The sequence below is a fragment of the Bactrocera oleae genome, chromosome 6 (genome assembly GCF_042242935.1).
Source record: "Bactrocera oleae isolate idBacOlea1 chromosome 6, idBacOlea1, whole genome shotgun sequence".
In the NCBI taxonomy this organism is placed as follows: Eukaryota; Metazoa; Arthropoda; class Insecta; order Diptera; family Tephritidae; genus Bactrocera; species Bactrocera oleae.
This window is the reverse complement of record NC_091540.1, coordinates 40,500,677-40,523,972: the sequence shown is the minus strand read 5'-3', so window position 1 is coordinate 40,523,972 and position 23,296 is coordinate 40,500,677. Positions and strand designations below refer to the sequence as shown.

Genomic DNA, 23,296 nt, shown 5'->3' with positions numbered 1-23,296 from the left:
ATTCTCCAACTCACCAACTCTAGTGAAACTTACCGACCGCCAACTTTTGCCCTTTCGCACTACCAGATTGAAGCAATACTTGAAGCAACACCCTCAAACACGCACACACATGCATATTTATAAACGTATGTAGATCGGTGAATGTGTAAGTAAATGCTGTGTGGAATTACTAATGCATTGAATTAATTTGTATGCGAACGAAAACTTACTTACTTACCGAGAACTTTTCAACTGAATATTAAATAATATAATTACAAAGTAAAATCTACCACTAAACGATTTAAATGCGACAGACCAAACAACAGCCAAGGATTTGAGTTGTAGAAAATAGATAAAACGAAAGAGTAAATATGAAATGCGAAATCACAGCTTAAGAGCGCGCGAAAGCACTCGAAAGCTTCAGTTTTCGGAGTAAAGAGAGCAAATGAAAGGAGAGAGCGGTCACGCGTTTGGGAGAAAATCTTGTGTCCGACCAATTCATACAACTACAAACAAACAAACAAACGAAATGTGCTAATGGGAAAAGTTGTAGCTGCGCTTGCGAACAATAAAAGAATCAACAGTCAGGCAGAGTTGGCATACGCAATGGCTGGCGGAAGCCGCATATAAAGGCGGTAACAACAAATTACAAACACGAAAACAACAACAAGCAAATAAAGGAATGAAAGACGCATACGCCCGGCAATAAAGGGCAAAAGCCGAAAAATCCCTACATTTAGACAGGCTAATACCGGCTAACTACGATTCTGATTGTTGCACGCTGTCGCTGTCGTCGCTGACACTAAACCGTTTTACGCCGCTTGAATGGACGCCAATCGGCTTTGGCTTTTTGTTTTCTCGCCAAGTGTTTCGTGGCTGCGTGTCGCTTGGCTAGCACCTCAAAGTCGATATCCTGGCGATGAGTTTGGCAGCGGAGTGGCGGTTACGAGGAATAATGCGGCTGCCAGACATATTTGGTGGACGCACACGCGCCACCATTGTTTGGGCACACGCTTTTGCTTACCAAGTTGGTGCGTCTGTATGTTGAAATTCGAGCTATTTGTAAACCTGCACCATGTTTGTTCCTTTGAGCGGCAATAGCAAGCAATAAATAAATAAATTAACCGGAGCTACGTGATGTGTCCTCCATCAGCTAACTGAACGAACACACAGAACTGCATACATATGTAATTATAAATAGAAATGGTGCCAAAAGGAAAAGGTTATCTCTTTTCTAACTTTTAGCTGATGACATGTGCCTACACCCACACACAAATCGCGGTCCTGATCGGTGTTCAAATAGGCTGAATCTTAAATGGTGAATTGTGACACGTACCATAGTTGCATAGGTATGAGGAGATGAGAGTGTGTTTGTTTGTTGCAATCGCATCTCACGGATTATATTTTGATATTACTGAAATACACATTTCTTTTTCTAACATCAAATACTTATTTATAGCAACTCTTTAAGTACAAACAAAATTTAAACTGCAGTTGGTTCGGCATCAAATCTCGTTAAAAAACCGAAGATACCCATCAAACTCTTCCGTTTTGGTAGTAGAAAATTATGACGGGAGCAATATTCTCTGGATACAGTTATAAAAGCATAGTTTATTGGTAAGCATAAGTTGCGTTATTGCTGTTTTCACGATCTTCTTAAGAAAAAAATTGCCGCTTACACATATTTTTCTTGAGGTGACTCACCTAACTTTTCAAACACACCTCATGTTCGGAAACATTTCTATTATAAATATTATCCTTGAATATCTTGCTAAACAAAGATAATTAAAAACTTTAGTGCGTTATTATAATTAATTCAATGTGCCTAAAGGTAGGCAACATCTTTTATTGTACATCTTTATGTTGATCAGCTTAATTAAAAAAAAATTGTTTTATATTGAATACATTTTATTATTAATAGTAAAAGTAATACCATAACTTATATTAAGCTTGTCCTTAAACCTTTAGGTAGATACATAGATTTTGGTGAAAAAATATTAAATTAGCACACCATAAAAATTCATTCTAGCGAAATGAAACTTTCTTCAAACTCTCTGAAAATGTCATCTTTAGAAAGCTATGTGAGTAAAATTTAAAATTTATAGAAAACATTGCTCCTTAAACAAGACCGTATGTAACTGAAACTTAATCGCGATTTATACCCGTACCATGCAACTAAGGGAGTAAATGTGCATATATACACACCTTCGCACATAAATTAAAAATTAAATCCCAATTCCATTACAATATACCGCCTCAAACTGTTTTGTTTACACAAAACTGACCGACTTAATAGCTCTATGCATTTTCAATTGAATTTTCAAACATTTTCAGCCTTGATTTGGCTACACTTTTTGTATGAAAACAAATTGCTGCGTGAATTTTGTTGTTGGTTGCACGCACTAATATTTAGGCACTAAATATTCAATTCAATTAACACAATTAAGCCCAAAGTGAATTTGTGGGCTTTTTGGTATTTGGGAGTTTTTGTTATTGTTTTTAATTAAATAAATTTTAATTGACTTTGTACACATTGAGGCTTTATGGTGGTTTTTTACTGCGTTTACTTTCAGCAAATTCCCGTCTACTTAGAGGATAATTACGTTGTATATATAAATCTATGTAAGTGCATATATATTTAACGGAGCTGAGCGGTCTTCTTAAAACAGTCAAGTAAATGTGTCCATCGACTACTATAGGAAATTGACTGCCTTCTAATACGCCGAACCAGAATGCGATACCAGTTCCGATTCACATCAAAAATTTCCTTTTATATCGGTCGCCCCGGAGCTAGCAACAACCATACGAAGGCCACACAACTACCAAGCGGAGTATTCATATATAAAAAAAATTATAAAGAAATCATAACTTTCATTACAAAAGTAATACAACAGTCTCTTTGGTATCGCAATCACTTGCTTATAGTTCAGTAGAAAAACTTAACTAAATTGTCTTTAGTCATATGCGCAAATGATAGGTCTCCTAAGCGGAAGTTGTCTAGTCTTCAAAGATATTTAACCTCTGCATTGTTCTCTGATTCTTTAGCACATTAAGATTTATCTTAGCAACGAAATTTTTAGCTGGATCTTTACTTTGCGCTCGACCTGTTAATGGCAACGACTGCTTACCGAGTTATACTTGAATGCTATTGCTGAGTCCAGGTATTCGTTCGTAGCCAAATTTCTCTTCGCTGTTATCATAGGTTTTGATCAGTATCGTCACTGCTCTTTAAATTATCGCCCTCTCTTTAGACACACATTTCAGATTTTTTCGCTACATGCCATAACTACAAGTATTGTGTAGATTTTTAACAACTTCAAGCCATAGCAACAACAGCGACTATCGTTGCTTCTGTTTCGTACATTTTTAAGAAAGTTTCTTTTATTTTTGCAATTTCTTTTTCTTATTACGAATTTCGCGTCTGACAGCTTTGCCAAATTGGCAAATATTTTTCTAATTTTCCAAAGGCACAGTCGCTTCCTACTATCAGCCGGTACTTGCGTACACAAATACACATCTACAAATAGCACTCGGTATATAAAAGAGTTTATGGAAACATTGGTACTCGGAGCCGCGACGAGTACATCTTTTCGTCTGCATTTTTATTTTTATTGCGAATGGCAGACGCAGCTGTGCTTGCTGCAAAAGTAAATAACTGCCTCAAAATGTAGTAATTTTGTATGGTGTTTCATGATTGCCTTTGGCAAACGTTGAAACTGCACTAGCATTCAGCTGACAGCTAGCAATGAAAATTTGGCAAGAGTGATGAAAAAAATGTTCAAGAAACTCTTAAAGTCAAACGATAAGAAAAAAAACGGTTGCTATGAAGGTGTTTCTGGAAATGGCGTACATGCAGTGTTGCTTTGGCAATATAACGGTAATTAGTGCCCATAAGAAAGTTTTTTCAGAGATTTTATCAGTTAAAGGCAAATAATTGCAAATTTCAAACGCTAAATGAGTTTAGTCTTTTTTATGCAGCGATTATTATTTTTTAAATCCTCTGAATGGCAACCCTACTGCGCGGAATAGCGCTCAAATCACCAGTGATCCAGCTTTCTTTCGGCGCGCTTTCCAATACTTTGTTTGCCCTTTTAAGTACTCTATACACGCTTGCCAAATTATCCTACAGGAATTGAAATGCTCAACTCCGCCGTAGCTGTTGCTATTTATATTCCTTTTGCCGATTTTCCTTCCGCTTTCCCCCTTCTTCACAGCTTACGTGCCATGGATGTATATGCGTGAACGTTATTTTTTACATGGTTTACGGATAGTTTTGAATTTCTTTTCAAGCGTAAAAACATTTTAACCGCATCATTGATTTACGAGCCACAAAAAAAGTTACAAGAAATTGCCAAGCTGCCGCGTGCATAAAAAATTATGTAAACTACTGTGGATATGTACAGGAGAGTAGGTGTTTAAGGTTGCTGGTGAGAAAAGGACCTGAACAAAATTTCATATCGATATCTTAAAACTGAGGGACCAGCTCCCATTTATATATAAATAATTTATAGGGTCTCCGACGTTTCCTTCGCTGTTGAGGGTATAAAAATTATCGACAATCCCTGTCGCTTGTGGTTGCAGCTCCCGACTATATTGAAGTAGTCGAAGCATTTGACAGACGACATCCAACCTCTGAACTTTATTACCTTACTTTACTTTATTTTACCGAAAAATTTCGACTCAAAGGGACGTTTATACCTGAATCCTTAAAAATATATAAGTTCTCTATATAGGTATATACTATATAGTTATAGTAGATTTGGCTCATAAAAAAGCCTTACCCTAGATATTTATATGAAGAACACACTCTATGCGGAAAGAAATCGTGGAAAACTTGTGTCATACAAGTCACTTATTCATCTCTGCTGTAAAGGAAAGAGTTCTCGTAACGTTATGGATCAGCTCAATACAAAACACACCTTCAAAATCGGTCGCAAAACAAATTGAAAATTAAATCGTAGAAATCTAAATTAATTGTATGTTATACCGTTATCAGGAAAGTAGTTATACACATATGAAGATTAAGCACGTAATCATTATAACATCAATTACTATCGCATCGTAAAAAATTAAGAGATCTCAGGTAATAAAAGTGAAAGAGCATGAAAGAGAGCGAAATACATCAAAGTGAAAATAAATAAATAAAACGAATGAAATCAAGAGACTACAACTAATGCTACGAAAGTAGTGTGATGGGGTTAGTAGTTTGACAGCCGGAATCGAGGCAATTGGCTGGAATTTTTACAAAACATGAGACCATTGTACGCAAATATTTTCCTCAGCTGTTTGCTCGGCGTTGCGCTTCAGGCATTTGGTATCCAGGTAAGAACTACTTTCATCCAATTGTCTGACGGTACTGTAGCAAGTCATCAAGATAAGATTATTGAAGAATAAAGTAAGCTTAACGAACACTTCTTATAGGCCTCAGACATCAAAGATTCCCACTTTGTTGCTGGCGTAGTTGAATTTCGGCCAGACTTTATCGGCCTAACAACCGAGCAATTGATTGCCAAACACACAGATGCGTACATAGAGATACTCTCATCACCTGAGGCACTGGAGACGGATATTGTAGTCTTTCCAGAGAGAACACTTAACAATGAATTTGATACTACCTATGTACCAGCACCTGAAGAAGCTGTCATACCGTGTCTGCTAGCTAATCAAAGCAGTCGCTATGAACACTATTTGATCACGCTTTCCTGCGCAGCCCGAGACAATCGCAAATATGTGATCATTAATTTAACAGAGAAGGAAAATTGTGCAGCCAACGCAGCCATAGATCCACGGCCTTGTGCCACAGATGACTTAAATATATACAATACGAATGTGGTATTCGATCGAGAGGGACGTGTCATATCGCGTTATCGCAAGGTGAATATCTATGTAGAGCGGAAAAATACAACTTATCAGCCCGAATTCGCAATATTCGATACGGATTTTGGCGTGCGTTTTGCACACTTTATATGCTTTGATTTGCTCTTTTACACGCCAGCCGAGGAATTGGTCGCTAAATACGGCATTAGGAATATCATATTCACCAGTATGTTTTACTCCGAAACGCCATTTCTAACAGGTGAGCACTGATTACCTTCCACGGTACGAATTGCGATATAAACTATTACATTTCAGCTGTTCAGCTGCAACAATCGTGGGCTTGGGGCAACAATGTCACGCTACTCGCCGCCGGCGCCAGTTATCCGCAGTCAGGGGCCACTGGTTCAGGCATTTATGCCGGTAGTAGTGGTAGCTTAGTTTCTACCATGATCGGCAATAAAGGCGTGCGCCAAATCTATGTGGCGAAAGTGCCGAAATTTGCTGGAAAAAGTATCCTGCATACCACTACACCAAAGACACGCACTGCAGCTACAGCACAACCCCAAACCGGAATTAGATTACTGCGCGATCCACAGTTGAATAACTTCAACTCACAGCTACTGCAGTTAAACTCTTCTTCCGTGATTTCAGTGGAGCTCTGTGACGAAACTCTCTGCTGCAGTCTGATTGCCGAAACAACAACTACAGAAAATTATTACGGCAATGGCACCATCTCTGATGCTTACCAATACCGCTTTGGCGTCTTCACTGGTCAGCGTTCGTATCAGAAGGAGCAGTACAGCGATGTAGCCATTTGTGCTATATATGCTTGCACCGATGACACAGTCTCGAGCTGTGGTCTCTTATTTCCTACGAATACGACAATAATGCCGAAGTTTGCTTTCAAACGTTTGCAAATCGAAGGGAGCTTTCAAAGCAGCGAACGTTTGTTGATTATGCCAAATACACTCGACTTGAGCTTTTATTCCCTGCAACCAGCTCAGGTGGCGTGGAACCTCGCTGATAAGGGGTATATTTTTCCATTTTCATTTAGTATTGTATATATATAGACTTAATAAATTTTTCAGCAAATCATATGAGGCTGCAATAGAGTTAAAAGCTTCTGCGGACAATCTTCTGGCTTTTGGCATATACGCCAATTACTATGACAATTCATCGTCGGCACCCAAATATGGCAGCTCTATGTTAATACTTTTATCAAGTGTCCTACTCTGGATTGGAACATATGCTATAGATCTTTTATATATAAGAATTTATAATTATTTTTAAAAGTATTAAATAAATACATATGAAAATGCAGATAATATAATTGAATAACCTATATTTCTACTTAAATACATTTGGAAAGCTCTTTTTTGGTAAGCTACGCGCAAGATTGATTCAACTGATCCTTCCAAAATTCGGTTAGGAATTTTAGGCTTATTGTCTTAGACAAAAGAAACCGTGGGAACTTAAAGTAAAGAAGAATATATTCAAAAGCTTTCATTTTAAACATATATTAAAATAGATTTGCCATCTGCTAGAAAAATTAGAATGAGAAAAATATTACGAAATGCGTAAGGCTCTCCAGAAAATATACCCATCTTTCTTCAAATTAGACATACTTTGGGAGCTTCATTTCAAAAATAAAAAATCTTTTGCAGAGTGGACTTTATTAGACTCTTCTTAAATTCTTTGAATCAAATTACTCTGTGAGCGGACACTGTTGTTAAAAGCCAGCCTTAAACCTAGGGATCACGAAATCCATTTCCAATATTATCCAACATACATAAGAATGTTAGGGTTACTGATCTAAATCAAAAAAATTGGTTCAGTCAAGGTGTATATTATCCGATTTGGGAAAATAAATTTAAGAGGTTATGGAAGCGCACATATCAAGATTTGTATTTGATTTGAAGCTACATAACCTCTAATAATTTCAAGAAGTAATGAGGAAATAATGATAGAGGATAAGGTAAAAAGTAAACATTACATTACAAATAAACCACTAGTCAGCTCAAATTATATTCCAAAAAAAAAGCAAAGCAAATATAAATCTGTTAATGAAAATTATCATCACGTAGAGCTTCTATCAGCTCTCGCAAGCTAGGGAACCGACTAATAATGCTTTCTGCTTTTATGGCTTAGGTAGATCAATTCGTGTCCTCTAATTTACGATAGATTGTCACGAAAATAAATAACTCTTAACACATAACACTGGTTCTACTTATAAAGAGCCATATAATCGATAATTATGCACTTAAAATTTACAATGGTCCTAAAGTTTTTAATTTCTTTAATATGTTAGATTTGACATGACTTATTGTAAGGTGGAGAAACTCGCTCCATAGTTTTGTGGTATTTTTCATAATTTACGCATCGTTGCATCCAATACTGACCAAAGGTATTTTGGGTATCGATAAAAGTCTTACATTTAATTCGGCTGCTATTCATTCATATTCGAATGACATTTTGGTCAAGGTCAAGGACGCTGTTGTAACTCAAATGTGTTTGCGTAACAAAAAGCAGACCAAAATTGGTAATTTCGTCCGAGGGGTTTCTAGCCGATACGCAAGACTAAATACGAATGCGAGCGAAAGACTTTAAAAATAAAATGTTAACTTTAGAGAAATATGAGCACTATAAAAGCACTCTACAAATATTTTCAGATATTTAATACAAAAAAGTATCTAGACGCGAGCGTTTCAGGTTGCAGTGACGGAAAATAAAAAATTAAAACAAAAATAAAAATAATAAATATATTTAAAACCAACTAAGAAGCATGTTATTGCTCCAGCTCTTCAATTTGAATGACACAAAATTTCCCTACGCCCACCTGGCGGACAAGCGCACCCAAAAGTCGCTTCTGGTGGATTCATTCGCTGATGTCTTGGCGTTGGTGGCCTTGTACCTGCTGCTGGTGCGCTATCTGCCGCAATGGATGCAAAGGTGGTACAAACACAAACTAGCAAAAGAACACAGCACAAGTACAGCAACACTTTAATTACTTTAATCACTTTCGCAGACGCAAACCCCTTAAACTCAGGCCATTGCTTCTGCTCTACAACTTTCTCTTGGCTCTGCTGAATGCGCACATTTTCAAGGAGCTGCTCATCAATGGCGTGCGCTTGAAATACAACTTCTGGTGTCAACCGTGTCGCGAGTTATACTCTAAGGAGGAACTGAAGGTGTGTTAAATGTGTTTGCGTGAAATTACTGTTATTGTACTGTTTTCGATCCCCTTCGTTTGTCTTACGCAGATTGCTGCTGCTATTTGGTTGTTCTATATATCCAAGCTGCTGGAGTTCTCCGACACTATTTTCTTCATTTTGCGCAAAAAGCAGACGCAACTGACATTCCTTCATGTTTATCATCACAGCACCATGTTTCCACTCTGGTGGATCGCTATCAAGTGGGTGCCCACCGGTTCGAGTAAGTGCAAGTGCTCTCTCTCTATATGTTTCTAGTGTATCATTAATGTTATAGTGGTTGAAGCTCGAGCAACGATAAATTTAAATATGAAAATATGTATTTTTCTTTAATTCCCCGTAGCAATAGTGCCGTCGATGATTAATTCTTTCATACATGTCATTATGTACAGTTATTATGGTCTAAGCGCACTTGGTCCCAACGTGCAAAAATTCCTATGGTGGAAAAAATATCTAACGACTTTGCAATTGGTAAGTTTTGCACCTATACTGGTATCATTTATTTATTAAATTATGACTGCCTTTAGGGCCTCGGATATCTTCTACAGTGTTAGACAGTTTCAAAATGTGTTTGTAGGGAGTCTTCGCGTATTCGGCCGCTGAATTAGAGTGATCAGGAATGTACTCAGCAGCCGATATAATACTTTTGACAAAAAACGTTGTCGGTTCATTTTATACAAATAATTTTAGATTAACTATTTGCTTTTGCTTCTCATTAGTTCTTGTTGGACTACATCTATTGGTCTAATACCTATTTGAAGAATTTTTAAATCTGAGAGGTCCTCAGATTTCCATTTCCTATTTTTGGAAAACTCCACCGTAACGGAATACGTTGTATACCCATAACAATGATGATACATAGATCATTCAACAGACAATGTTAGAACAATAGCTTTCTTTAAATGGAAAATAAAATCTGAAAATAAGAACTGTTTATTAAGTCATAGCGCAAAACAGAAGAGAGAGCCATCAGATCACTGTCATATGGATTAATTTTTCTTCTAAAATCTATAAGTTAAAAATAGTGTTAACAGTTGTTCCTAAGGGCACTCTGTGTCCACCGTTTTACTTTTGAACTTCTAAGTTCAACCAAATCTTTACTTACATATCAGATTTTCCATACCTATTCGGACAATAGTTTAATTTTTCATCAGCGTAACGAGCTGAACGAACACTATAGCATATAGCTGCCATACAAACTGAACGATCAAACTCAAGTTCTTGTATGGAAATTTTTTTATTTGTGAATGATATTCTAGCTTTTGGTGCAACCGAAGTTTACGTTTTTTCTTGTACAAAATATAAATACTTTAAGAAGTGTACTTAAGCCCTCCAAGTGGAGAGTCCTTCTAAGAAAACACTTTTTAATATTTTTAGAAACTGTAATCGTTGCAAGGTCCTGTTCTTAAATAAAATTAGAAAACAATAAAAATAATCTACATAACGAATGTCTTAATTTTTAGGTGCAATTTGTTTTCGGAGCCGCTTGGTCCACACAAGCCATCGCCAGAGGCTGCGACTTTCCCGCATGGATTAATTACATAACCATCCTATATATGGCCACGCTCCTTTTTCTATTTGGACAATTTTATGTGAAAACATATCAAACAAAAAGAAATAAATATAATTAAATATACAACGCATCACTTGTTCTCAATTTTCTCCAACACAGCCCACACTAAACGCACTTCTGTACACACAAAAACACACAACGAGCTTAACATAAGTACTCATACAACGAACTTCGACACCGAATAGTGTGAACGTTTTTATTGCCATTGAGACGCCCAACAATAGCGCACAATGTCCAGCGTTGAAAGTGATTCCCAGCAACGTTAAAGAGCCAAGGAAGCCAGAATTGAAGGCGTTGAGATATAATGGTGATGACGTTGGCGCAAATGAAGTTACAACAATGATTGCAGCTTAACAAAAATCTAATTAGCTGCGCTTTGACCTTCGTTGGTGCACGAAGAACTACAACAGCACTCAAATACCTACAGACATACGTACATATGAATATAGACGCGTTTGACTACAAGGCTTGTGGTGAGACTACCTGGCCGCCACAATCTTTGCAAGCTAAGTAAGAAGAATTATAAGAAAATCAAATCAGCACAAATCAGCAGGAATACACACGCCACGCGCAAAGTTTTGCCAGCCATAAGAGATTGCAGTGCGCAGCAGAGAAAGGTGTAGTACACTGTCTAGCCGCTTACATCTACAGACGATCCTTTAATTTTCTCGAAAAACAATTTATTTTAATATTTCCACGATTGTAATGTTCATCTACGTAGCAAGAAGATTGGATGTTGGTACGTTTATATGTATGCATGTACTCTATGTCTCCAGAAAGTTAGAAAATTTTCAAAACCGTTAGTCTTCATATGGTCCATTAAATGCGACGCTATATTTCAACACTTGAATTGAGGTGTCAATGAGAAGGTGAAATGTAGAGCTTTTGGCTAGTTGATCATAGAAAAGGCACCTCTCGGACCGAATTGATAAATGCGAATAACTTTAGTTGCCATGGGATAAACTTTGAATTAAACATTGGACTTATAACTTGTGGATGTTATTGATTATAATCTTCTTCAACATTACTTGGGCAAGCTAAGTCCCACGAAGCAGTTAGAGCCACAAAGTCCTTAATTGAGGTTTCTGTAAACACCAACTAATTTTTACAGCGTCTTCTTGTGAAAATTAAAGACAACAAAGTAAAAGATTTGTGTTAATCTGCAAGTCACCTTTTATCTGCAAGTATTAAGTACGATTTCTCTTCTAAATTTAATATCCAATGGAAGAGATATTATTGAATTGCTGGTTATTATTATATATTCCTAATTAGAGTCGAATACCACATTTATCGGTTTAGGAGGAAGATCTATTCAAGCGATACTTATAGTATACAAAGCAGTTCGTATGAATTTTACCGGGTACCACTTTTCCCATATTCTGGTACATGAAAACAGACCGGAGATGGACTCAGCAGCAGTTCTTAGATCTAGGTTTTTAAATGTTTTTTACCGCTGTAGCAATCACAATACTGAAGAAATTATAGCTAAGGACGCAGTTTGAGAATGCTTTATTCTATTTACAGAGATAAGCGTATTGTTCGAAAGATCTGATAACAACTCCCACAATAGCCGGTTCGACGATACCAGATTCGACCTGGATTTTATCCGGTCAAGGACTGTTATTTCGTCGATCTAAACTGCTTGGACCAATGAGAAATGAAAGAGCTGATAAATCTAAAATAGGAAGACTGAATATACTGAAAGAATAAATTAATTTTCTTTTCACATGTTATCTTTTATTTCATGAGCTCACTAACTGTTAGTCCAGTTAGAAAATGAGGAAGCCAAAATTATTGGCCCTTTACTTAATAATATAATATTATTGTAGAGGCCGATACGTTCAAATATTTAGGTATCAAGCTTAATTGCATGTTGTAGGATGTTTAAGCTCCGAGATCTTTTTCTAACCAAAAATTAAAAATGTAATTTATTGGCAGCAAATTACATGCAAAAACAAACGAAAAAGCGGACCAGTACTAAATAGAGTGTGTGGGAGTGGGTGAGTATGTATGTATGCATGTATCCAAGCAATTCGAATTTGAAATTCCAACAAAACCTTCGTTAATTAGTTGCCAAACTGTTACGAAATGTTGATGAGACGAGCAACGTATTGATGTCCGTATATTTGTATGCCAAAGCAAGGACTCTGGTCGCGCTTCCTGCCATTTGCACCGAACATTAACGTTGATTTTTATTTTAGGTCTTTCGTTGTTGTTATTTTATTTATATTTACATTAGTTGCTGCTTATTGGCTGTGGCGAGCGTCGCATTTGAGTCACGTACTTAATTCGATTTGTGGCACGAATTGGTAATGCTTGAATAACTTATTAAGTCGCATCGTTTGAACACAATGAACTGGGTAAATGCACTGCTAGTGGCGGAAGTGTTGGACGCAGACGGAACTGCGGGCGCGAGTGTGGTTATGTATGTGACAGCGAACGTTGCGATACATATTTAAATATAAAGCAAATTATATTGCCCAGACGTTGTAGTGTTTTTATGGTTTTATGTGTGTAGGAGAACTTTGGGATAAATAGATAGATTTCACATTATAATATACACAGTATTTCTATAGATGTGGTATGGATTAAAAAAATGTTAAATATTTGAACAGGCTTAAGAAATAAAAAGCTTGCAACACCGAAATTAAATTTTAGCCGGTGTTTGAAGTTCATTATACTTCATTTCAGAATAATTATATACTGTTAAGTTAAAACAGTCGACAAAAAATAGTCAGAACATTGTGATGGAAATTAATTTCTAGAATGTTTTGTGGTAGAGTCCGGAAATAGAGTGAGGATTCAATAAGCTTATAAAGAGAATTCGATTTTAATTTAAATGATAAAAGAATAACTTACAAAATGGTAAGTCACCTCATTAAAGGTTTATACACCGCATCAAAAATAATCTACATCTAAGAATAAATCCGCATTCAACGATCAAAGTTCGCCGCCTTTTCCTACCTATACTATTGTGAAATAACCACACCACTAAAAGAAATAGCGGATGTGGAGGAGTAGCGTAGGAGCAGGAGACATTAACATAGTCTTTAGAATATCAATAACAGTAAATATAAATTACTATATTACTAGACATGAATATAGTGATGATATAATGATAGTAATGATATATATTTGAGAGATAACAAATATAAAACGAACGTCGCTTTTTTATTCTCTTGCATAGAAAATTGATTTGTTATCGAATAGCTTTCAAACGCTTTCATAAATATTGAATGAATATACACTGTTCCTGGAAACGCGTTGCACCATTTATTAGTTCAGCAACATTTCTCCTTTTATATGTTTCACTATAATTAATGTTAATTTAATATAATCTTAACAATCTAATAACGTCGAAATTGTTTCTTAAATTTATCATAATGATAATCATCTGTGGCACGCTTGACCCCATTTACAACGCCGCCTTGAGAATGCGATTGCTGCTGTTGTTGTTGTTGTTGTTGTGCATTTTGGGCTATGTAATCACGTTTGCGACGTTTTTGTTCGCTGTCTTCTATGTTAACTGCATATTTTGCAAAATAATATATAATGATGAATTAAATAATAAAATTAATGATAAACATAGTATATACTATTATATTATATATAATTACACATATATATATGTATAGACTTACATCTATTATGTTGCATAAAGTTTACTGCCATATTTGTCGGCACGAACTGTGATGGGCCATCCTTTTTATTCTTTTGATCCTGCAGTAGTTTTTGTTTGGCCTCCTCAGTTGCTTCAATATTTTTAATTTTCGCTTCAATGCCTAGATCGACTTCTGGTATACCATTTAGCATTTGATTGGACAACATTTCCTCAGAACGATTAGAGGAGGAATGACGTAGATGATCGGGTAATGCGAGCAAGGCTGCTTCTTCAGGCGTTAAATACTTATTTGGATCACCTTCTTCATTTTCAGCATTTGTTTTAGCTAAACCTTTCCTTTTTTGCAATTCTTGTTCAATGTATTTCATCATTTCTTCGTCTTCATCACGTTTGTTTGTTTCCGCAGAAAATTGTGTTCCAATACCTACGTCATAGGCATCTTCTGGTTCTTTTAGTTTTCCAGACTTTAGCGCCTGCATATTCACCAACCCCCCAGTTTTAACATTAAACGGATCTTTCTACAATGTTAGTAAATAACTACTATTAAACAATCCTTTTACAAAATCAAAAACTTACTATGGTGATTTCTTCTTCGGGTGCCAATTTCTTGCCCAACGCCAAGCCTATGACACTTACTCCGTGGGAACGTTGGCGCAACTTTTGACGCTCCTTAATTTCTTCCAAAACAGAGCTAAAAATTGAACAATTGTATATTTTGGTTTCGAATTGTGAATATTTCAACATACATATCTTCTTCGGGTTTATCTTCGTCGTCAGAATTCGAAGGCTTCCTTTGTCGCAAATTCTTCCGTGGTTTCGTTTTAAAAACTACTTTCCTACTATCTACTTCAACATCCGACTTTTCCTCCACATTTTCCAACTTTACCTCCACCTCTTCGGACATATCTTATTTATAAATTTTAACGAAATATACTCTATTTTTGCTCTCTTACTTTCGACAGCAATTTATGTTGACAAAGTTTATGTTTTGTTTTGTTACCTCATTCGATTCAATTACTATTCACAATTGGAAACTCACATCTATTGTGAACAATTCGTACGAAAACACGGGCAATTATATATTTGACAGCTGAAAACATCGACGATCATATAACAGGCACGTTGTGATAACATACATTTTTGTGAGTTCTAAATGAGATTTTATTAATAACACAATTTATTAAAGTTTACGTATTTCAGAATTCCCAATATGAACTTCCCACGCTTTGCTTTGCGTCAATTCACCCGTCACAGTAGCCGTGTACGCATGTATTCGGCCGAAACAATGCCTGCTGCGGCTGGTGCCCCTGAAAAATTGGTACCCCCGCCTCCAGAGGGTGCTAACAAGCCACCAAACCCAAAATTGGACAGCCTTGTCAACAGTATTGCAGCACTCAACTTACTTGAAGTTTCTGAGCTTAGTGCATTGCTTAAAAAGAAATTAAATTTACCCGAAACATCTTTCGTGCCACAATTTGCTGCCGGCCCAGCACGTCCAGTTTCTGCTGAAGAAGATGAGGAAGAATCCGCTCCGAAGAAGGTACAGACCGCCTTCAAAGTGAAATTACTGAAATTCGATGAAAAACAAAAGGTGGCGCTAATCAAAGAGGTAAAGAATCTCTTGGAGGGCATGAATTTGGTACAGGCTAAAAAATTCGTTGAAAGTGCGCCAACTATTGTAAAAGAGGATTTACCCAAAGATGAGGCAGAAAAACTAAAGGAAGCATTAAGCAAAGCTGGCGCTGTCGTTGAAATTGAATAGAATTGATGCATTAGCTGAGTTTTAAATGAACAGTTAGAGGAGCTGTATTATATGTAGCGCCCGTTATTCTTAAATACAAACATAATTTTACACACATTAATTTGTGCCTACAAAAAATAGTTCTTTGTTTTATTTTCAACTTTAATTACCTAAAATATAATAAATATTATTGTAGTATCTGCAATACACACTTTCTGTAATACATTTATATCTATTATACATTTATAGTTCGGTAAATAAAAATTAAAAAACATAAATAATGATGACATTTATATTCTAAATTAAAAAACGTACATATATTCACTTAGGTACAACAAATAGTTTCTTCCAAGAACAACCAAACCAACCAGGTGACTTATGACTAACGGTCCAGATATATTTCCTTTAAGTTTATTTTTGAAAAATATGAGGATTACCACCGTAAAAGAATATTTACTTTCGCCGTTCCCTCGTCAGTCGGGTCTAAGTAACCGGAACGGACCCGCATTATTAACCGACCAAGGACTATCAATTCGGCACCATTCTTTGAAATTACGTCAGGAATGTTTTCAGTCGCTACTACAACAACAATATTTACTTTCACGATATTTAAGAATAAATGTTATAATCAATTAGTCATATTTTTCTGATAAAGCAAGTGAATTTAAAACAGTTACCCAAATAACAGTTTAGCATAGCATACATTGTAGCTAACATGAATCTAGGCATAAGCTAAAAGATAAATACATTAAATTACTTTGTAGTGTATATAGGCAACAACAAAATAAGTGAAAATTTCATCACGATTGTGTTAAAAGCAAAATATCAACAAACATTCGTGTTGTACTATATTAATATTCTGGCCGATCAAACGCGGTCAATTGCTACCATCAACCAACCAATGAAGTAACCGAACTTCCCACAAATTTACTCATGGACACACACACACGCTACAGAACGTGATCAATTGTAATTAGCACCTTTGCGACAGCAGCAAAAGAAGTTTGGATGCCATTACTCAGTGCATCGAAAAATTCTTGCAGACACATCATATCTGCTACATCAATGCTGGAGTAGACATTTGCTTTCGAGAATTCTTGCAGAACACACATTCGGTTTAGCCCTTAGCTCGGCGCTCGTTAGTGATTTTGTGGCTAAGAAATAATAAGTGCACAAAAGAATATACTATTGAAAAAAGTATTATAATTTAAAGAACTGTGTAAAAGATATACCAAATCTAAGTGAAGCAACGATTATTCATAATAAAACTTTTAATATATTATCCATACATATATTTGAAAAATGACGCTCGTCTCTGTAATCGCCGGAGTGATAACGCTGGGTATTATCGGTTATGTTATGTGTAAGGATATTGATGAGTATCCTAGAGTATTATCATTTCAAAATTCATTAGAGACACCTGTCGAAACATTGATGTCCACCAATGAAATACTTCAAAATCATTCACATTCGAGAACTCCTAGATGTGAGTATGTGTACGCGAGTGTTAACTAATACCATTCGATTCCAGAACCAGGTCACGCAAATACAAATACATACACAAATTCATTTGCATAGATATAAAATTTACATTATTATATTATATAATTTACAAGCGGTGTATTCATCAGCATCATCATCCAGTGTACAATTAATATAAATGCATTTACATACATACATCTACGAGTACATAACAAATCTTCGTATAATTTCAAAAAGCTCTTACCAAAACTGTTGTCAATTGAACATTACCTACTCTTGTTGTCATTATTCCATTTCCGGTCATTCCATGTTGCTGTACATATGAGAGACTTATGAATGTATACATAAATTATGAGCAATCCATCCAGAAGTGTTAACTACATACCACAAGTGTGCCCTAATTTTACTTTTTTTAGATCAGCATGTATTTATAATAATTATCATCCCATGAAATAACAGTTATATAAGCAAACAAATACGTGCATACGCAGAGTAAAAAGATAGCAGTTTTATACTGTACAACAGTTTCTACAACATAAAAGCGAAATGTTTCCTATCATGTACTATTATTAAAAGCCAAAGCACATGTATGTATACACCAATATTATGATGAGATCAGGAAATAGTTTTCAGTTATTTGGTAATTTTGGCAAGAAACAATGTTATGGCATACTTTTAGGAACTTTTATTTAAATTTTGATAAAACCCGTTAATACCCGTTCTCATAACTTAGTTTATGGTAGCTTATAACTAACTACAGTTATAGGTTAAAATGTGTTCTGAATCTGTTTTAAAACTCCTCATTTATTGTTAAGAGATCAACAGAAAAGTTAGTACTCACAGCCATAATTCAAATTCTTAAATATGCCTATGTCGCTTGACTATTTCAATCACCCGCAATCACTGTTTAATCCGATTTCATTACACCTACTTCGTTCCAAATATTTTCCAAACAGGGTTTCCCTTCTATACAATTGGACGCTTTCCCAATGATGTATGCATGGGCGCCAATCAGCTGGCTGGCACGTGTGTGGTGCGTGGCGAATGCAGTGATAACGGTGGTGTGGCGGCTGGCACTTGCAGTACCATTACAACACAAGCTGTGTGTTGCATATGTAAGTAGCTTAAGACATAAAAGCCAAACGAATAATAATTAGCAAATTCAAATGCAATATGTAGATCAACTGGGTTGCGGCTCCTCAACAAGTTACAATAATACATATTTCTACAACTCCGGCTACCCAGGCACTTATGCCGGTGGCGGACGGTAAGGCTTCTTATTCTTTCAAGCTCAATGATAACAAAATTATCTTTCATACACTATTTTACAGTTGCACAATTGTTGTCTCGAAATGCGATAGTAACATCTGTCAGCTGCGCATTGACTTCCTATCGCTGTCGATCGCGCCGCCGAACGGTGATGGTCTTTGTGTAACCGACACTCTAACTATAACCGGTGGATCGAGGGTGCCCACAATTTGTGGTGAGAATAGTGGCCAACATGTGTATGTGGATTTCAGTGGCGACTCGCCGATTACTATTTCTGTCGCCACATCCGATGATTACACGTTCAATCGCCAATGGCAATTTCAAATCGCACAACTTGCCTGCGCATCTGCCACCCAAGCACCGTCTGGCTGTTTGCAATACTACATGGATTCTAGTGGAACAGTGTCAAGCTTCAATTACGACTCAGCTGCCAACTCGCTCGCGAATTCAATTGGTGTACCAGGCACACGGCAAATCGCCAATCAGCAGTATGGCATTTGTGTGCGCATGGGTGCAGGCATTTGTTCAATTACGTGGAGTCAAGTGAGTTCCGATGCATATTCGTTTACGTTAACCAATGATGTGGCCGTTATTGATCCATCGCTGCTTGGCACATCAACGGTGCAAAGTCAAGACTGTACAACTGATTTCATTATCATACCGAACCCGACACAAGGCGGTATATCATTGTCTAGCGATCGTTTCTGTGGACTCGGGTTGGTGAGTACAACCAGTGCGACGAAACCTTTTGTGCTTTACTCGGTGACGAACGCAAATGAAGATTTGGATATGTCGAATCGAGGCTTTCGTTTGTCGTACTCTCAAAACTCGTGCCCTGTAGTTTAGCGCCGATGAAGACTACTTACTAAACTTAGGGCTAACTTAGGAATATCTACGAGAATAAATGTGTGATTTATAATTCAGTGTTCTATCATTCGTGTCCTTTTTGTTTGTTACATTTATTTTTAAACTATGTATTTCTGTACAATTCTGATTTTTTAAAGCTTCGTACATAGTAAGGCAACAACAAAAGAGTTTAACTTAACAAAGCCTTATACATTTTGCTAACTTTTTTAACATATTTTAACTGGTCAAATTTCGAATATTTTTTATTTCTAATTCTAGTTGTTGAATCTGAAAGAAAGCAGTTTTAATAGACATTCACAGAGAAATGCTGACGCACATAAATACCTTTTGGTTGTGACGTTTTTGGACTTGTTCACTAGCCGAGCGCAGGAAGCCTTCGTCATTGATTCTCATGCGGTAGCGTTCCAGTTCTGCTTGCAGGTGATCCAATTTCTTTTGATTCAGTTCATGAACGGGTTTAACCACTTTTCGTGTTTGCTCATATATTCTATTTACTTGCAAACCTAAAAGCAACGCAATTAATGAATACAGAATTAGTATTTGCGATGAAAAAATTTTATATAAAAATTAACTACCGAAAGAACAGTGATGTCCCGCTGTGGAGAAGAACTGAAAAGCCTTCTTGCGTAGCTTCAGTTCATTCGGTGTTAATAGTTCCACAAACACATCTGTGGTTAGTGTTAGTGCGCTTATTGGCTTCAAATGCAAATCAAGCTCACCAAGAGTCTTTGGATCAGGGGCGAATATAAACAGACCCGGTTCATGCTTTTTCGATATTTTGTTTTGGCTCTTTAGCTGTCGCACGGCTTGACAGATTGTCAATATCATCTCAATTTCCGCCTCAACATCAGCATTGGAATAACTACTCAAGTGCAGGTGTATGCCCCGTGGCAGATATTTCAACAACTCCTCGACAATGAATGGCGTAAATATTGACATTGCTTGAAGACCCCAACTTAGACATGTCGCTAATGTGGCACAACTAATGTAACCATTTGCCGTACCTTCATTAATCGCTGGTTTTGTGGTTTCCTGCAAATCAAAAAAGTTTATTAGACCGAAAATGCTTGTAAATTCATTCCATCGATTCGAAACGCATGCGCACCAGATATACGTCGCAGAGGTTATTATAAAAGAATTGTTTAAGCGCAGATGTGGCCAAGTGGAAGTCATGTTTCTCGATACTTTGACTAACTGTTGTTAAAGTGTCCGCCAAACGACTGAGTATCCAACGGTCCCATTTGCTTAGTGGGCAATTTCCCATGGTCTCGATACCCGTAAGAGATAAATTCAGCTTTTCAGCCGCACCAATGGTGTATCTAGTTGCCTGCCAGATTTTATTGAGAAATAGTTTATTGGTATAACACTCGGCCACATCGAAGTTAACAAAATGATTTTTTATATTGTGACTGCATAGAGTGAAACGCAAGGCATCTGTACCGCATTGTTGTATGCCTTGTGGAAACATTTTTTGCAACCCTCTAAGGGATTTCTTCAATTCAACTTGACTTAGTAAACCCGCATCATAAGAAGCCTGTATCTCTTTTTGCAGCTCCTGTAATTAAAATTAAAGTAGTATAAATAAGAATATAAAATCTGTTTAATGGTAAGTACCTCTAAACTGGCACCTTGTACAACTTGATTTGGCGTTACTGCATTACCCAGACTTTTCGACATTTTCCGGCCATGCGCATCGCACACAATACCATTTAACAACACTTTCTTAAATGGCGCCTCACCGGTTAGCTTTACTCCCATCATTACCATTCGCGCCACCCAGAAGAAAAGAATATCATGACCTGTTGCCATCAAGTCCAATGGGTAGCGACTTTTATACTCCGACGAAGGCCAATTGGATACAGAGAAGGGCAGCAGTGATGAGGAAAACCATGTATCCAATACATCCGGATCTCGTTCTACACTGCGAAGTTCTGCTTTTAATTTCGTTTTAGCTAGTTTTGTAGCTTCTTCTGTACTCAGTGCAGCCACCCAACAAGTGTTGCCCTCAATGTCTGTAGCAAAGTAAGCGGGAATTTGATGTCCCCACCACAATTGGCGAGAAATACACCAATCACGACATGCTTCAAGCCATCGATACCAATCAATCTCGAAGTTTTCAGGTTGAATTTTCAATCGACCACTTCGTACTTCGGAGATAGCAGCATCCGCCAAGGGTTTACAATGCAAAAACCACTGCGGTCGCAACATGTACTCGACTACATCTTTTGAACGCGAGCAGATGGGCAATATCATGGCATGTGGTTTGGCAGTCCCCAGCAGTTGAAGGTTTGAGAGTTCATCCAAAACGCGCTCGCGTGCTACGAATCTAGGCAAACCCTTAAATACCTCAAATTTATCTGTAATGGTGCCTTGCTCTGTGAATACTTGTATGGGTTCCAGAAGATGTAGTTCAGCTATTTCATAATCATTACGATCGTGAGCGGGAGTGATTTTGACGGCACCAGTGCCAAAGTTCTGGTCTACTTTGACATCAAAAATCAAAGGAATCTGTTCGTTGCGAAAAGGATGGTTGAGAAAAACTTGTTCTTGATTGCGATATTTTTCATATCTTGGATCTTGTGGGTGTGCAGCCACTGCAACATCGCCCAGCACAGTTTCTGGCCGCGTTGTCGAAACGGTTATTTCATCATTTGAATTGCATATACGATATTTAATATCGTACAATCTTCCAAATTCCACACTGGCTTTATGACCTGGCACAGTTAGTGCAGTGGGTCCACTGATTTCTAATAAGTCCACTTCGATGTCAGAGATAGCAGACTCCAGCGCACAAGACCAATTGACCAGTGATTTGCGTCGCTGAATAAGACCTTCATCGAACAGACGAATGAACGCTGTATTGACAGCTCGTGATTGTTTCTGCAATCGTAAATAATAAAGATTTTAAAATTTCTATTTACAATTCGTAAATACCTCATCCATTGTAAAATATTCACTATCCCATTCGAGCGTGCACCCAAGTTTTCGAAGATCTTCTATGATCCTATCACCTTTTTTTCGTTTCCATTTCCATACCTCTAACAAAAATGGAGTGCGCCCGAGTTGATGTCGCGTAATGCCACGTTCCTTAAACAAATTTTTTTCCACAATCACTTGAGTAGCAATGCCCGCATGATCTGTGCCCGGGATCCATTCAACTTCATATCCCAACAACCGTTGTTGACGGCATATAACGTCTTGTAAAGTCGCATTCAATGCATGCCCTAAGTGTAGATTTCCTGTTACATTCGGTGGAGGAAGTAGCATCCGATATGAACCATGTTTACTACCACAATGTTTTGGTGTTTTTTGAAATACATATTTGTCTTTTTCCACAGATTCAGGATTATACCCTGTTGCTAACGGCGGAAGCGCTAGAACCAATCATTACTTTTTAAATTTAAATTGTCAATGAAAACTTATATGACAGTACCTCCAAATGTGTGTTTCTGATAAAATGAAAACTTATTTTCATATCTGCTGCTCAAAAAATGCAATCCTTTATTTGTAACACGTGAAATTTTTATTTTTGATTGCATTTTACATTTATAAATGTATATTGTGAAAAAATAAGAAAAAAGTCTTCAATTACATATGTCTAAAAACAGCTGTTAAGTAGGGTGATGCATACTCTACGAAAGCGTTGTAAAGTTAACATGAGATCTATATATCGGATTGGCCACTCATTTTCTTCAAGATATTAATTTAATTTCAAGACAAATATATTAAATACAAAA

The 23,296-nt window shown here is 36.8% G+C and overlaps 6 protein-coding genes across 6 annotated transcripts; 4 read left to right on the top strand and 2 right to left on the bottom strand.

Annotated features, from left to right (window-relative positions):
* The first annotated feature begins 5,142 nt into the window (after window positions 1-5,142).
* On the top strand, window positions 5,143-7,126 carry LOC106616945 (vanin-like protein 1). The gene is made up of 4 exons (XM_014233880.3): window positions 5,143-5,301; window positions 5,401-6,055; window positions 6,112-6,826; window positions 6,885-7,126. Exons 1-4 carry the CDS (start codon window positions 5,230-5,232, stop codon window positions 7,084-7,086), a joined length of 1,644 nt encoding a protein of 547 aa, XP_014089355.2. The 5' UTR covers window positions 5,143-5,229; the 3' UTR covers window positions 7,087-7,126.
* Window positions 7,127-8,491: 1,365 nt separating this feature from the next.
* On the top strand, window positions 8,492-10,644 carry LOC106616941 (very long chain fatty acid elongase 4). The gene is made up of 5 exons (XM_014233875.3): window positions 8,492-8,745; window positions 8,822-8,984; window positions 9,057-9,228; window positions 9,349-9,476; window positions 10,469-10,644. The coding sequence occupies exons 1-5, from the start codon at window positions 8,579-8,581 to the stop codon at window positions 10,634-10,636; spliced, it is 798 nt and encodes a 265-aa protein (XP_014089350.2). The 5' UTR covers window positions 8,492-8,578; the 3' UTR covers window positions 10,637-10,644.
* Window positions 10,645-13,828: 3,184 nt separating this feature from the next.
* LOC106616942 (splicing factor C9orf78) lies at window positions 13,829-15,203 on the bottom strand. The gene is made up of 4 exons (XM_014233876.3): window positions 14,947-15,203; window positions 14,777-14,891; window positions 14,220-14,718; window positions 13,829-14,104 (listed from the first exon to the last, which is right to left on the bottom strand). The coding sequence occupies exons 1-4, from the start codon at window positions 15,102-15,104 to the stop codon at window positions 13,926-13,928; spliced, it is 951 nt and encodes a 316-aa protein (XP_014089351.2). The 5' UTR covers window positions 15,105-15,203; the 3' UTR covers window positions 13,829-13,925.
* Window positions 15,204-15,219: 16 nt separating this feature from the next.
* On the top strand, window positions 15,220-16,222 carry mRpL12 (mitochondrial ribosomal protein L12). The gene is made up of 2 exons (XM_014233877.3): window positions 15,220-15,342; window positions 15,401-16,222. The coding sequence occupies exon 2, from the start codon at window positions 15,411-15,413 to the stop codon at window positions 15,960-15,962; it is 552 nt and encodes a 183-aa protein (XP_014089352.2). The 5' UTR covers window positions 15,220-15,342; window positions 15,401-15,410; the 3' UTR covers window positions 15,963-16,222.
* Window positions 16,223-16,639: 417 nt separating this feature from the next.
* Window positions 16,640-19,611, top strand: LOC106616964 (uncharacterized). Its single transcript, XM_014233900.3, has 4 exons — window positions 16,640-17,427; window positions 18,380-18,538; window positions 18,603-18,690; window positions 18,755-19,611. The coding sequence occupies exons 1-4, from the start codon at window positions 17,244-17,246 to the stop codon at window positions 19,536-19,538; spliced, it is 1,215 nt and encodes a 404-aa protein (XP_014089375.1). The 5' UTR covers window positions 16,640-17,243; the 3' UTR covers window positions 19,539-19,611.
* On the bottom strand, window positions 19,605-23,150 carry ValRS-m (Valyl-tRNA synthetase, mitochondrial). Its single transcript, XM_036365915.2, has 7 exons — window positions 22,993-23,150; window positions 22,494-22,933; window positions 21,174-22,439; window positions 20,665-21,114; window positions 20,135-20,591; window positions 19,884-20,062; window positions 19,605-19,826 (listed from the first exon to the last, which is right to left on the bottom strand). The coding sequence occupies exons 1-7, from the start codon at window positions 23,096-23,098 to the stop codon at window positions 19,776-19,778; spliced, it is 2,949 nt and encodes a 982-aa protein (XP_036221808.2). The 5' UTR covers window positions 23,099-23,150; the 3' UTR covers window positions 19,605-19,775.
* Window positions 23,151-23,296: the final 146 nt, after the last annotated feature.

Coding starts and splice junctions, on each gene's coding strand:
- mRpL12 (XM_014233877.3), top strand. CDS start 15,411: ATGAACTTCCCACGCTTTGCTTTGCGTCAATTCACCCGTCACAGTAGC.
- LOC106616942 (XM_014233876.3), bottom strand. CDS start 15,104: ATGTCCGAAGAGGTGGAGGTAAAGTTGGAAAATGTGGAGGAAAAGTCG. Junction 14,892..14,946: donor GATAAACCCGAAGAAGATAT/GTATGTTGAAAT, acceptor TTCAATTTTTAG/CTCTGTTTTGGAAGAAATTA. Junction 14,719..14,776: donor CCGAAGAAGAAATCACCATA/GTAAGTTTTTGA, acceptor CTAACATTGTAG/AAAGATCCGTTTAATGTTAA.
- LOC106616941 (XM_014233875.3), top strand. CDS start 8,579: ATGTTATTGCTCCAGCTCTTCAATTTGAATGACACAAAATTTCCCTAC. Junction 8,746..8,821: donor CTGCCGCAATGGATGCAAAG/GTGGTACAAACA, acceptor TCACTTTCGCAG/ACGCAAACCCCTTAAACTCA. Junction 9,229..9,348: donor GTGGGTGCCCACCGGTTCGA/GTAAGTGCAAGT, acceptor AATTCCCCGTAG/CAATAGTGCCGTCGATGATT.
- LOC106616964 (XM_014233900.3), top strand. CDS start 17,244: ATGACGCTCGTCTCTGTAATCGCCGGAGTGATAACGCTGGGTATTATC. Junction 17,428..18,379: donor ACATTCGAGAACTCCTAGAT/GTGAGTATGTGT, acceptor TTTTCCAAACAG/GGTTTCCCTTCTATACAATT. Junction 18,691..18,754: donor ACTTATGCCGGTGGCGGACG/GTAAGGCTTCTT, acceptor ACTATTTTACAG/TTGCACAATTGTTGTCTCGA.
- ValRS-m (XM_036365915.2), bottom strand. CDS start 23,098: ATGCAATCAAAAATAAAAATTTCACGTGTTACAAATAAAGGATTGCAT. Junction 20,592..20,664: donor ACCTCTGCGACGTATATCTG/GTGCGCATGCGT, acceptor TTTGATTTGCAG/GAAACCACAAAACCAGCGAT. Junction 20,063..20,134: donor GGGACATCACTGTTCTTTCG/GTAGTTAATTTT, acceptor CGTTGCTTTTAG/GTTTGCAAGTAAATAGAATA.
- LOC106616945 (XM_014233880.3), top strand. CDS start 5,230: ATGAGACCATTGTACGCAAATATTTTCCTCAGCTGTTTGCTCGGCGTT. Junction 5,302..5,400: donor TTCAGGCATTTGGTATCCAG/GTAAGAACTACT, acceptor CACTTCTTATAG/GCCTCAGACATCAAAGATTC. Junction 6,827..6,884: donor TGGAACCTCGCTGATAAGGG/GTATATTTTTCC, acceptor TAAATTTTTCAG/CAAATCATATGAGGCTGCAA.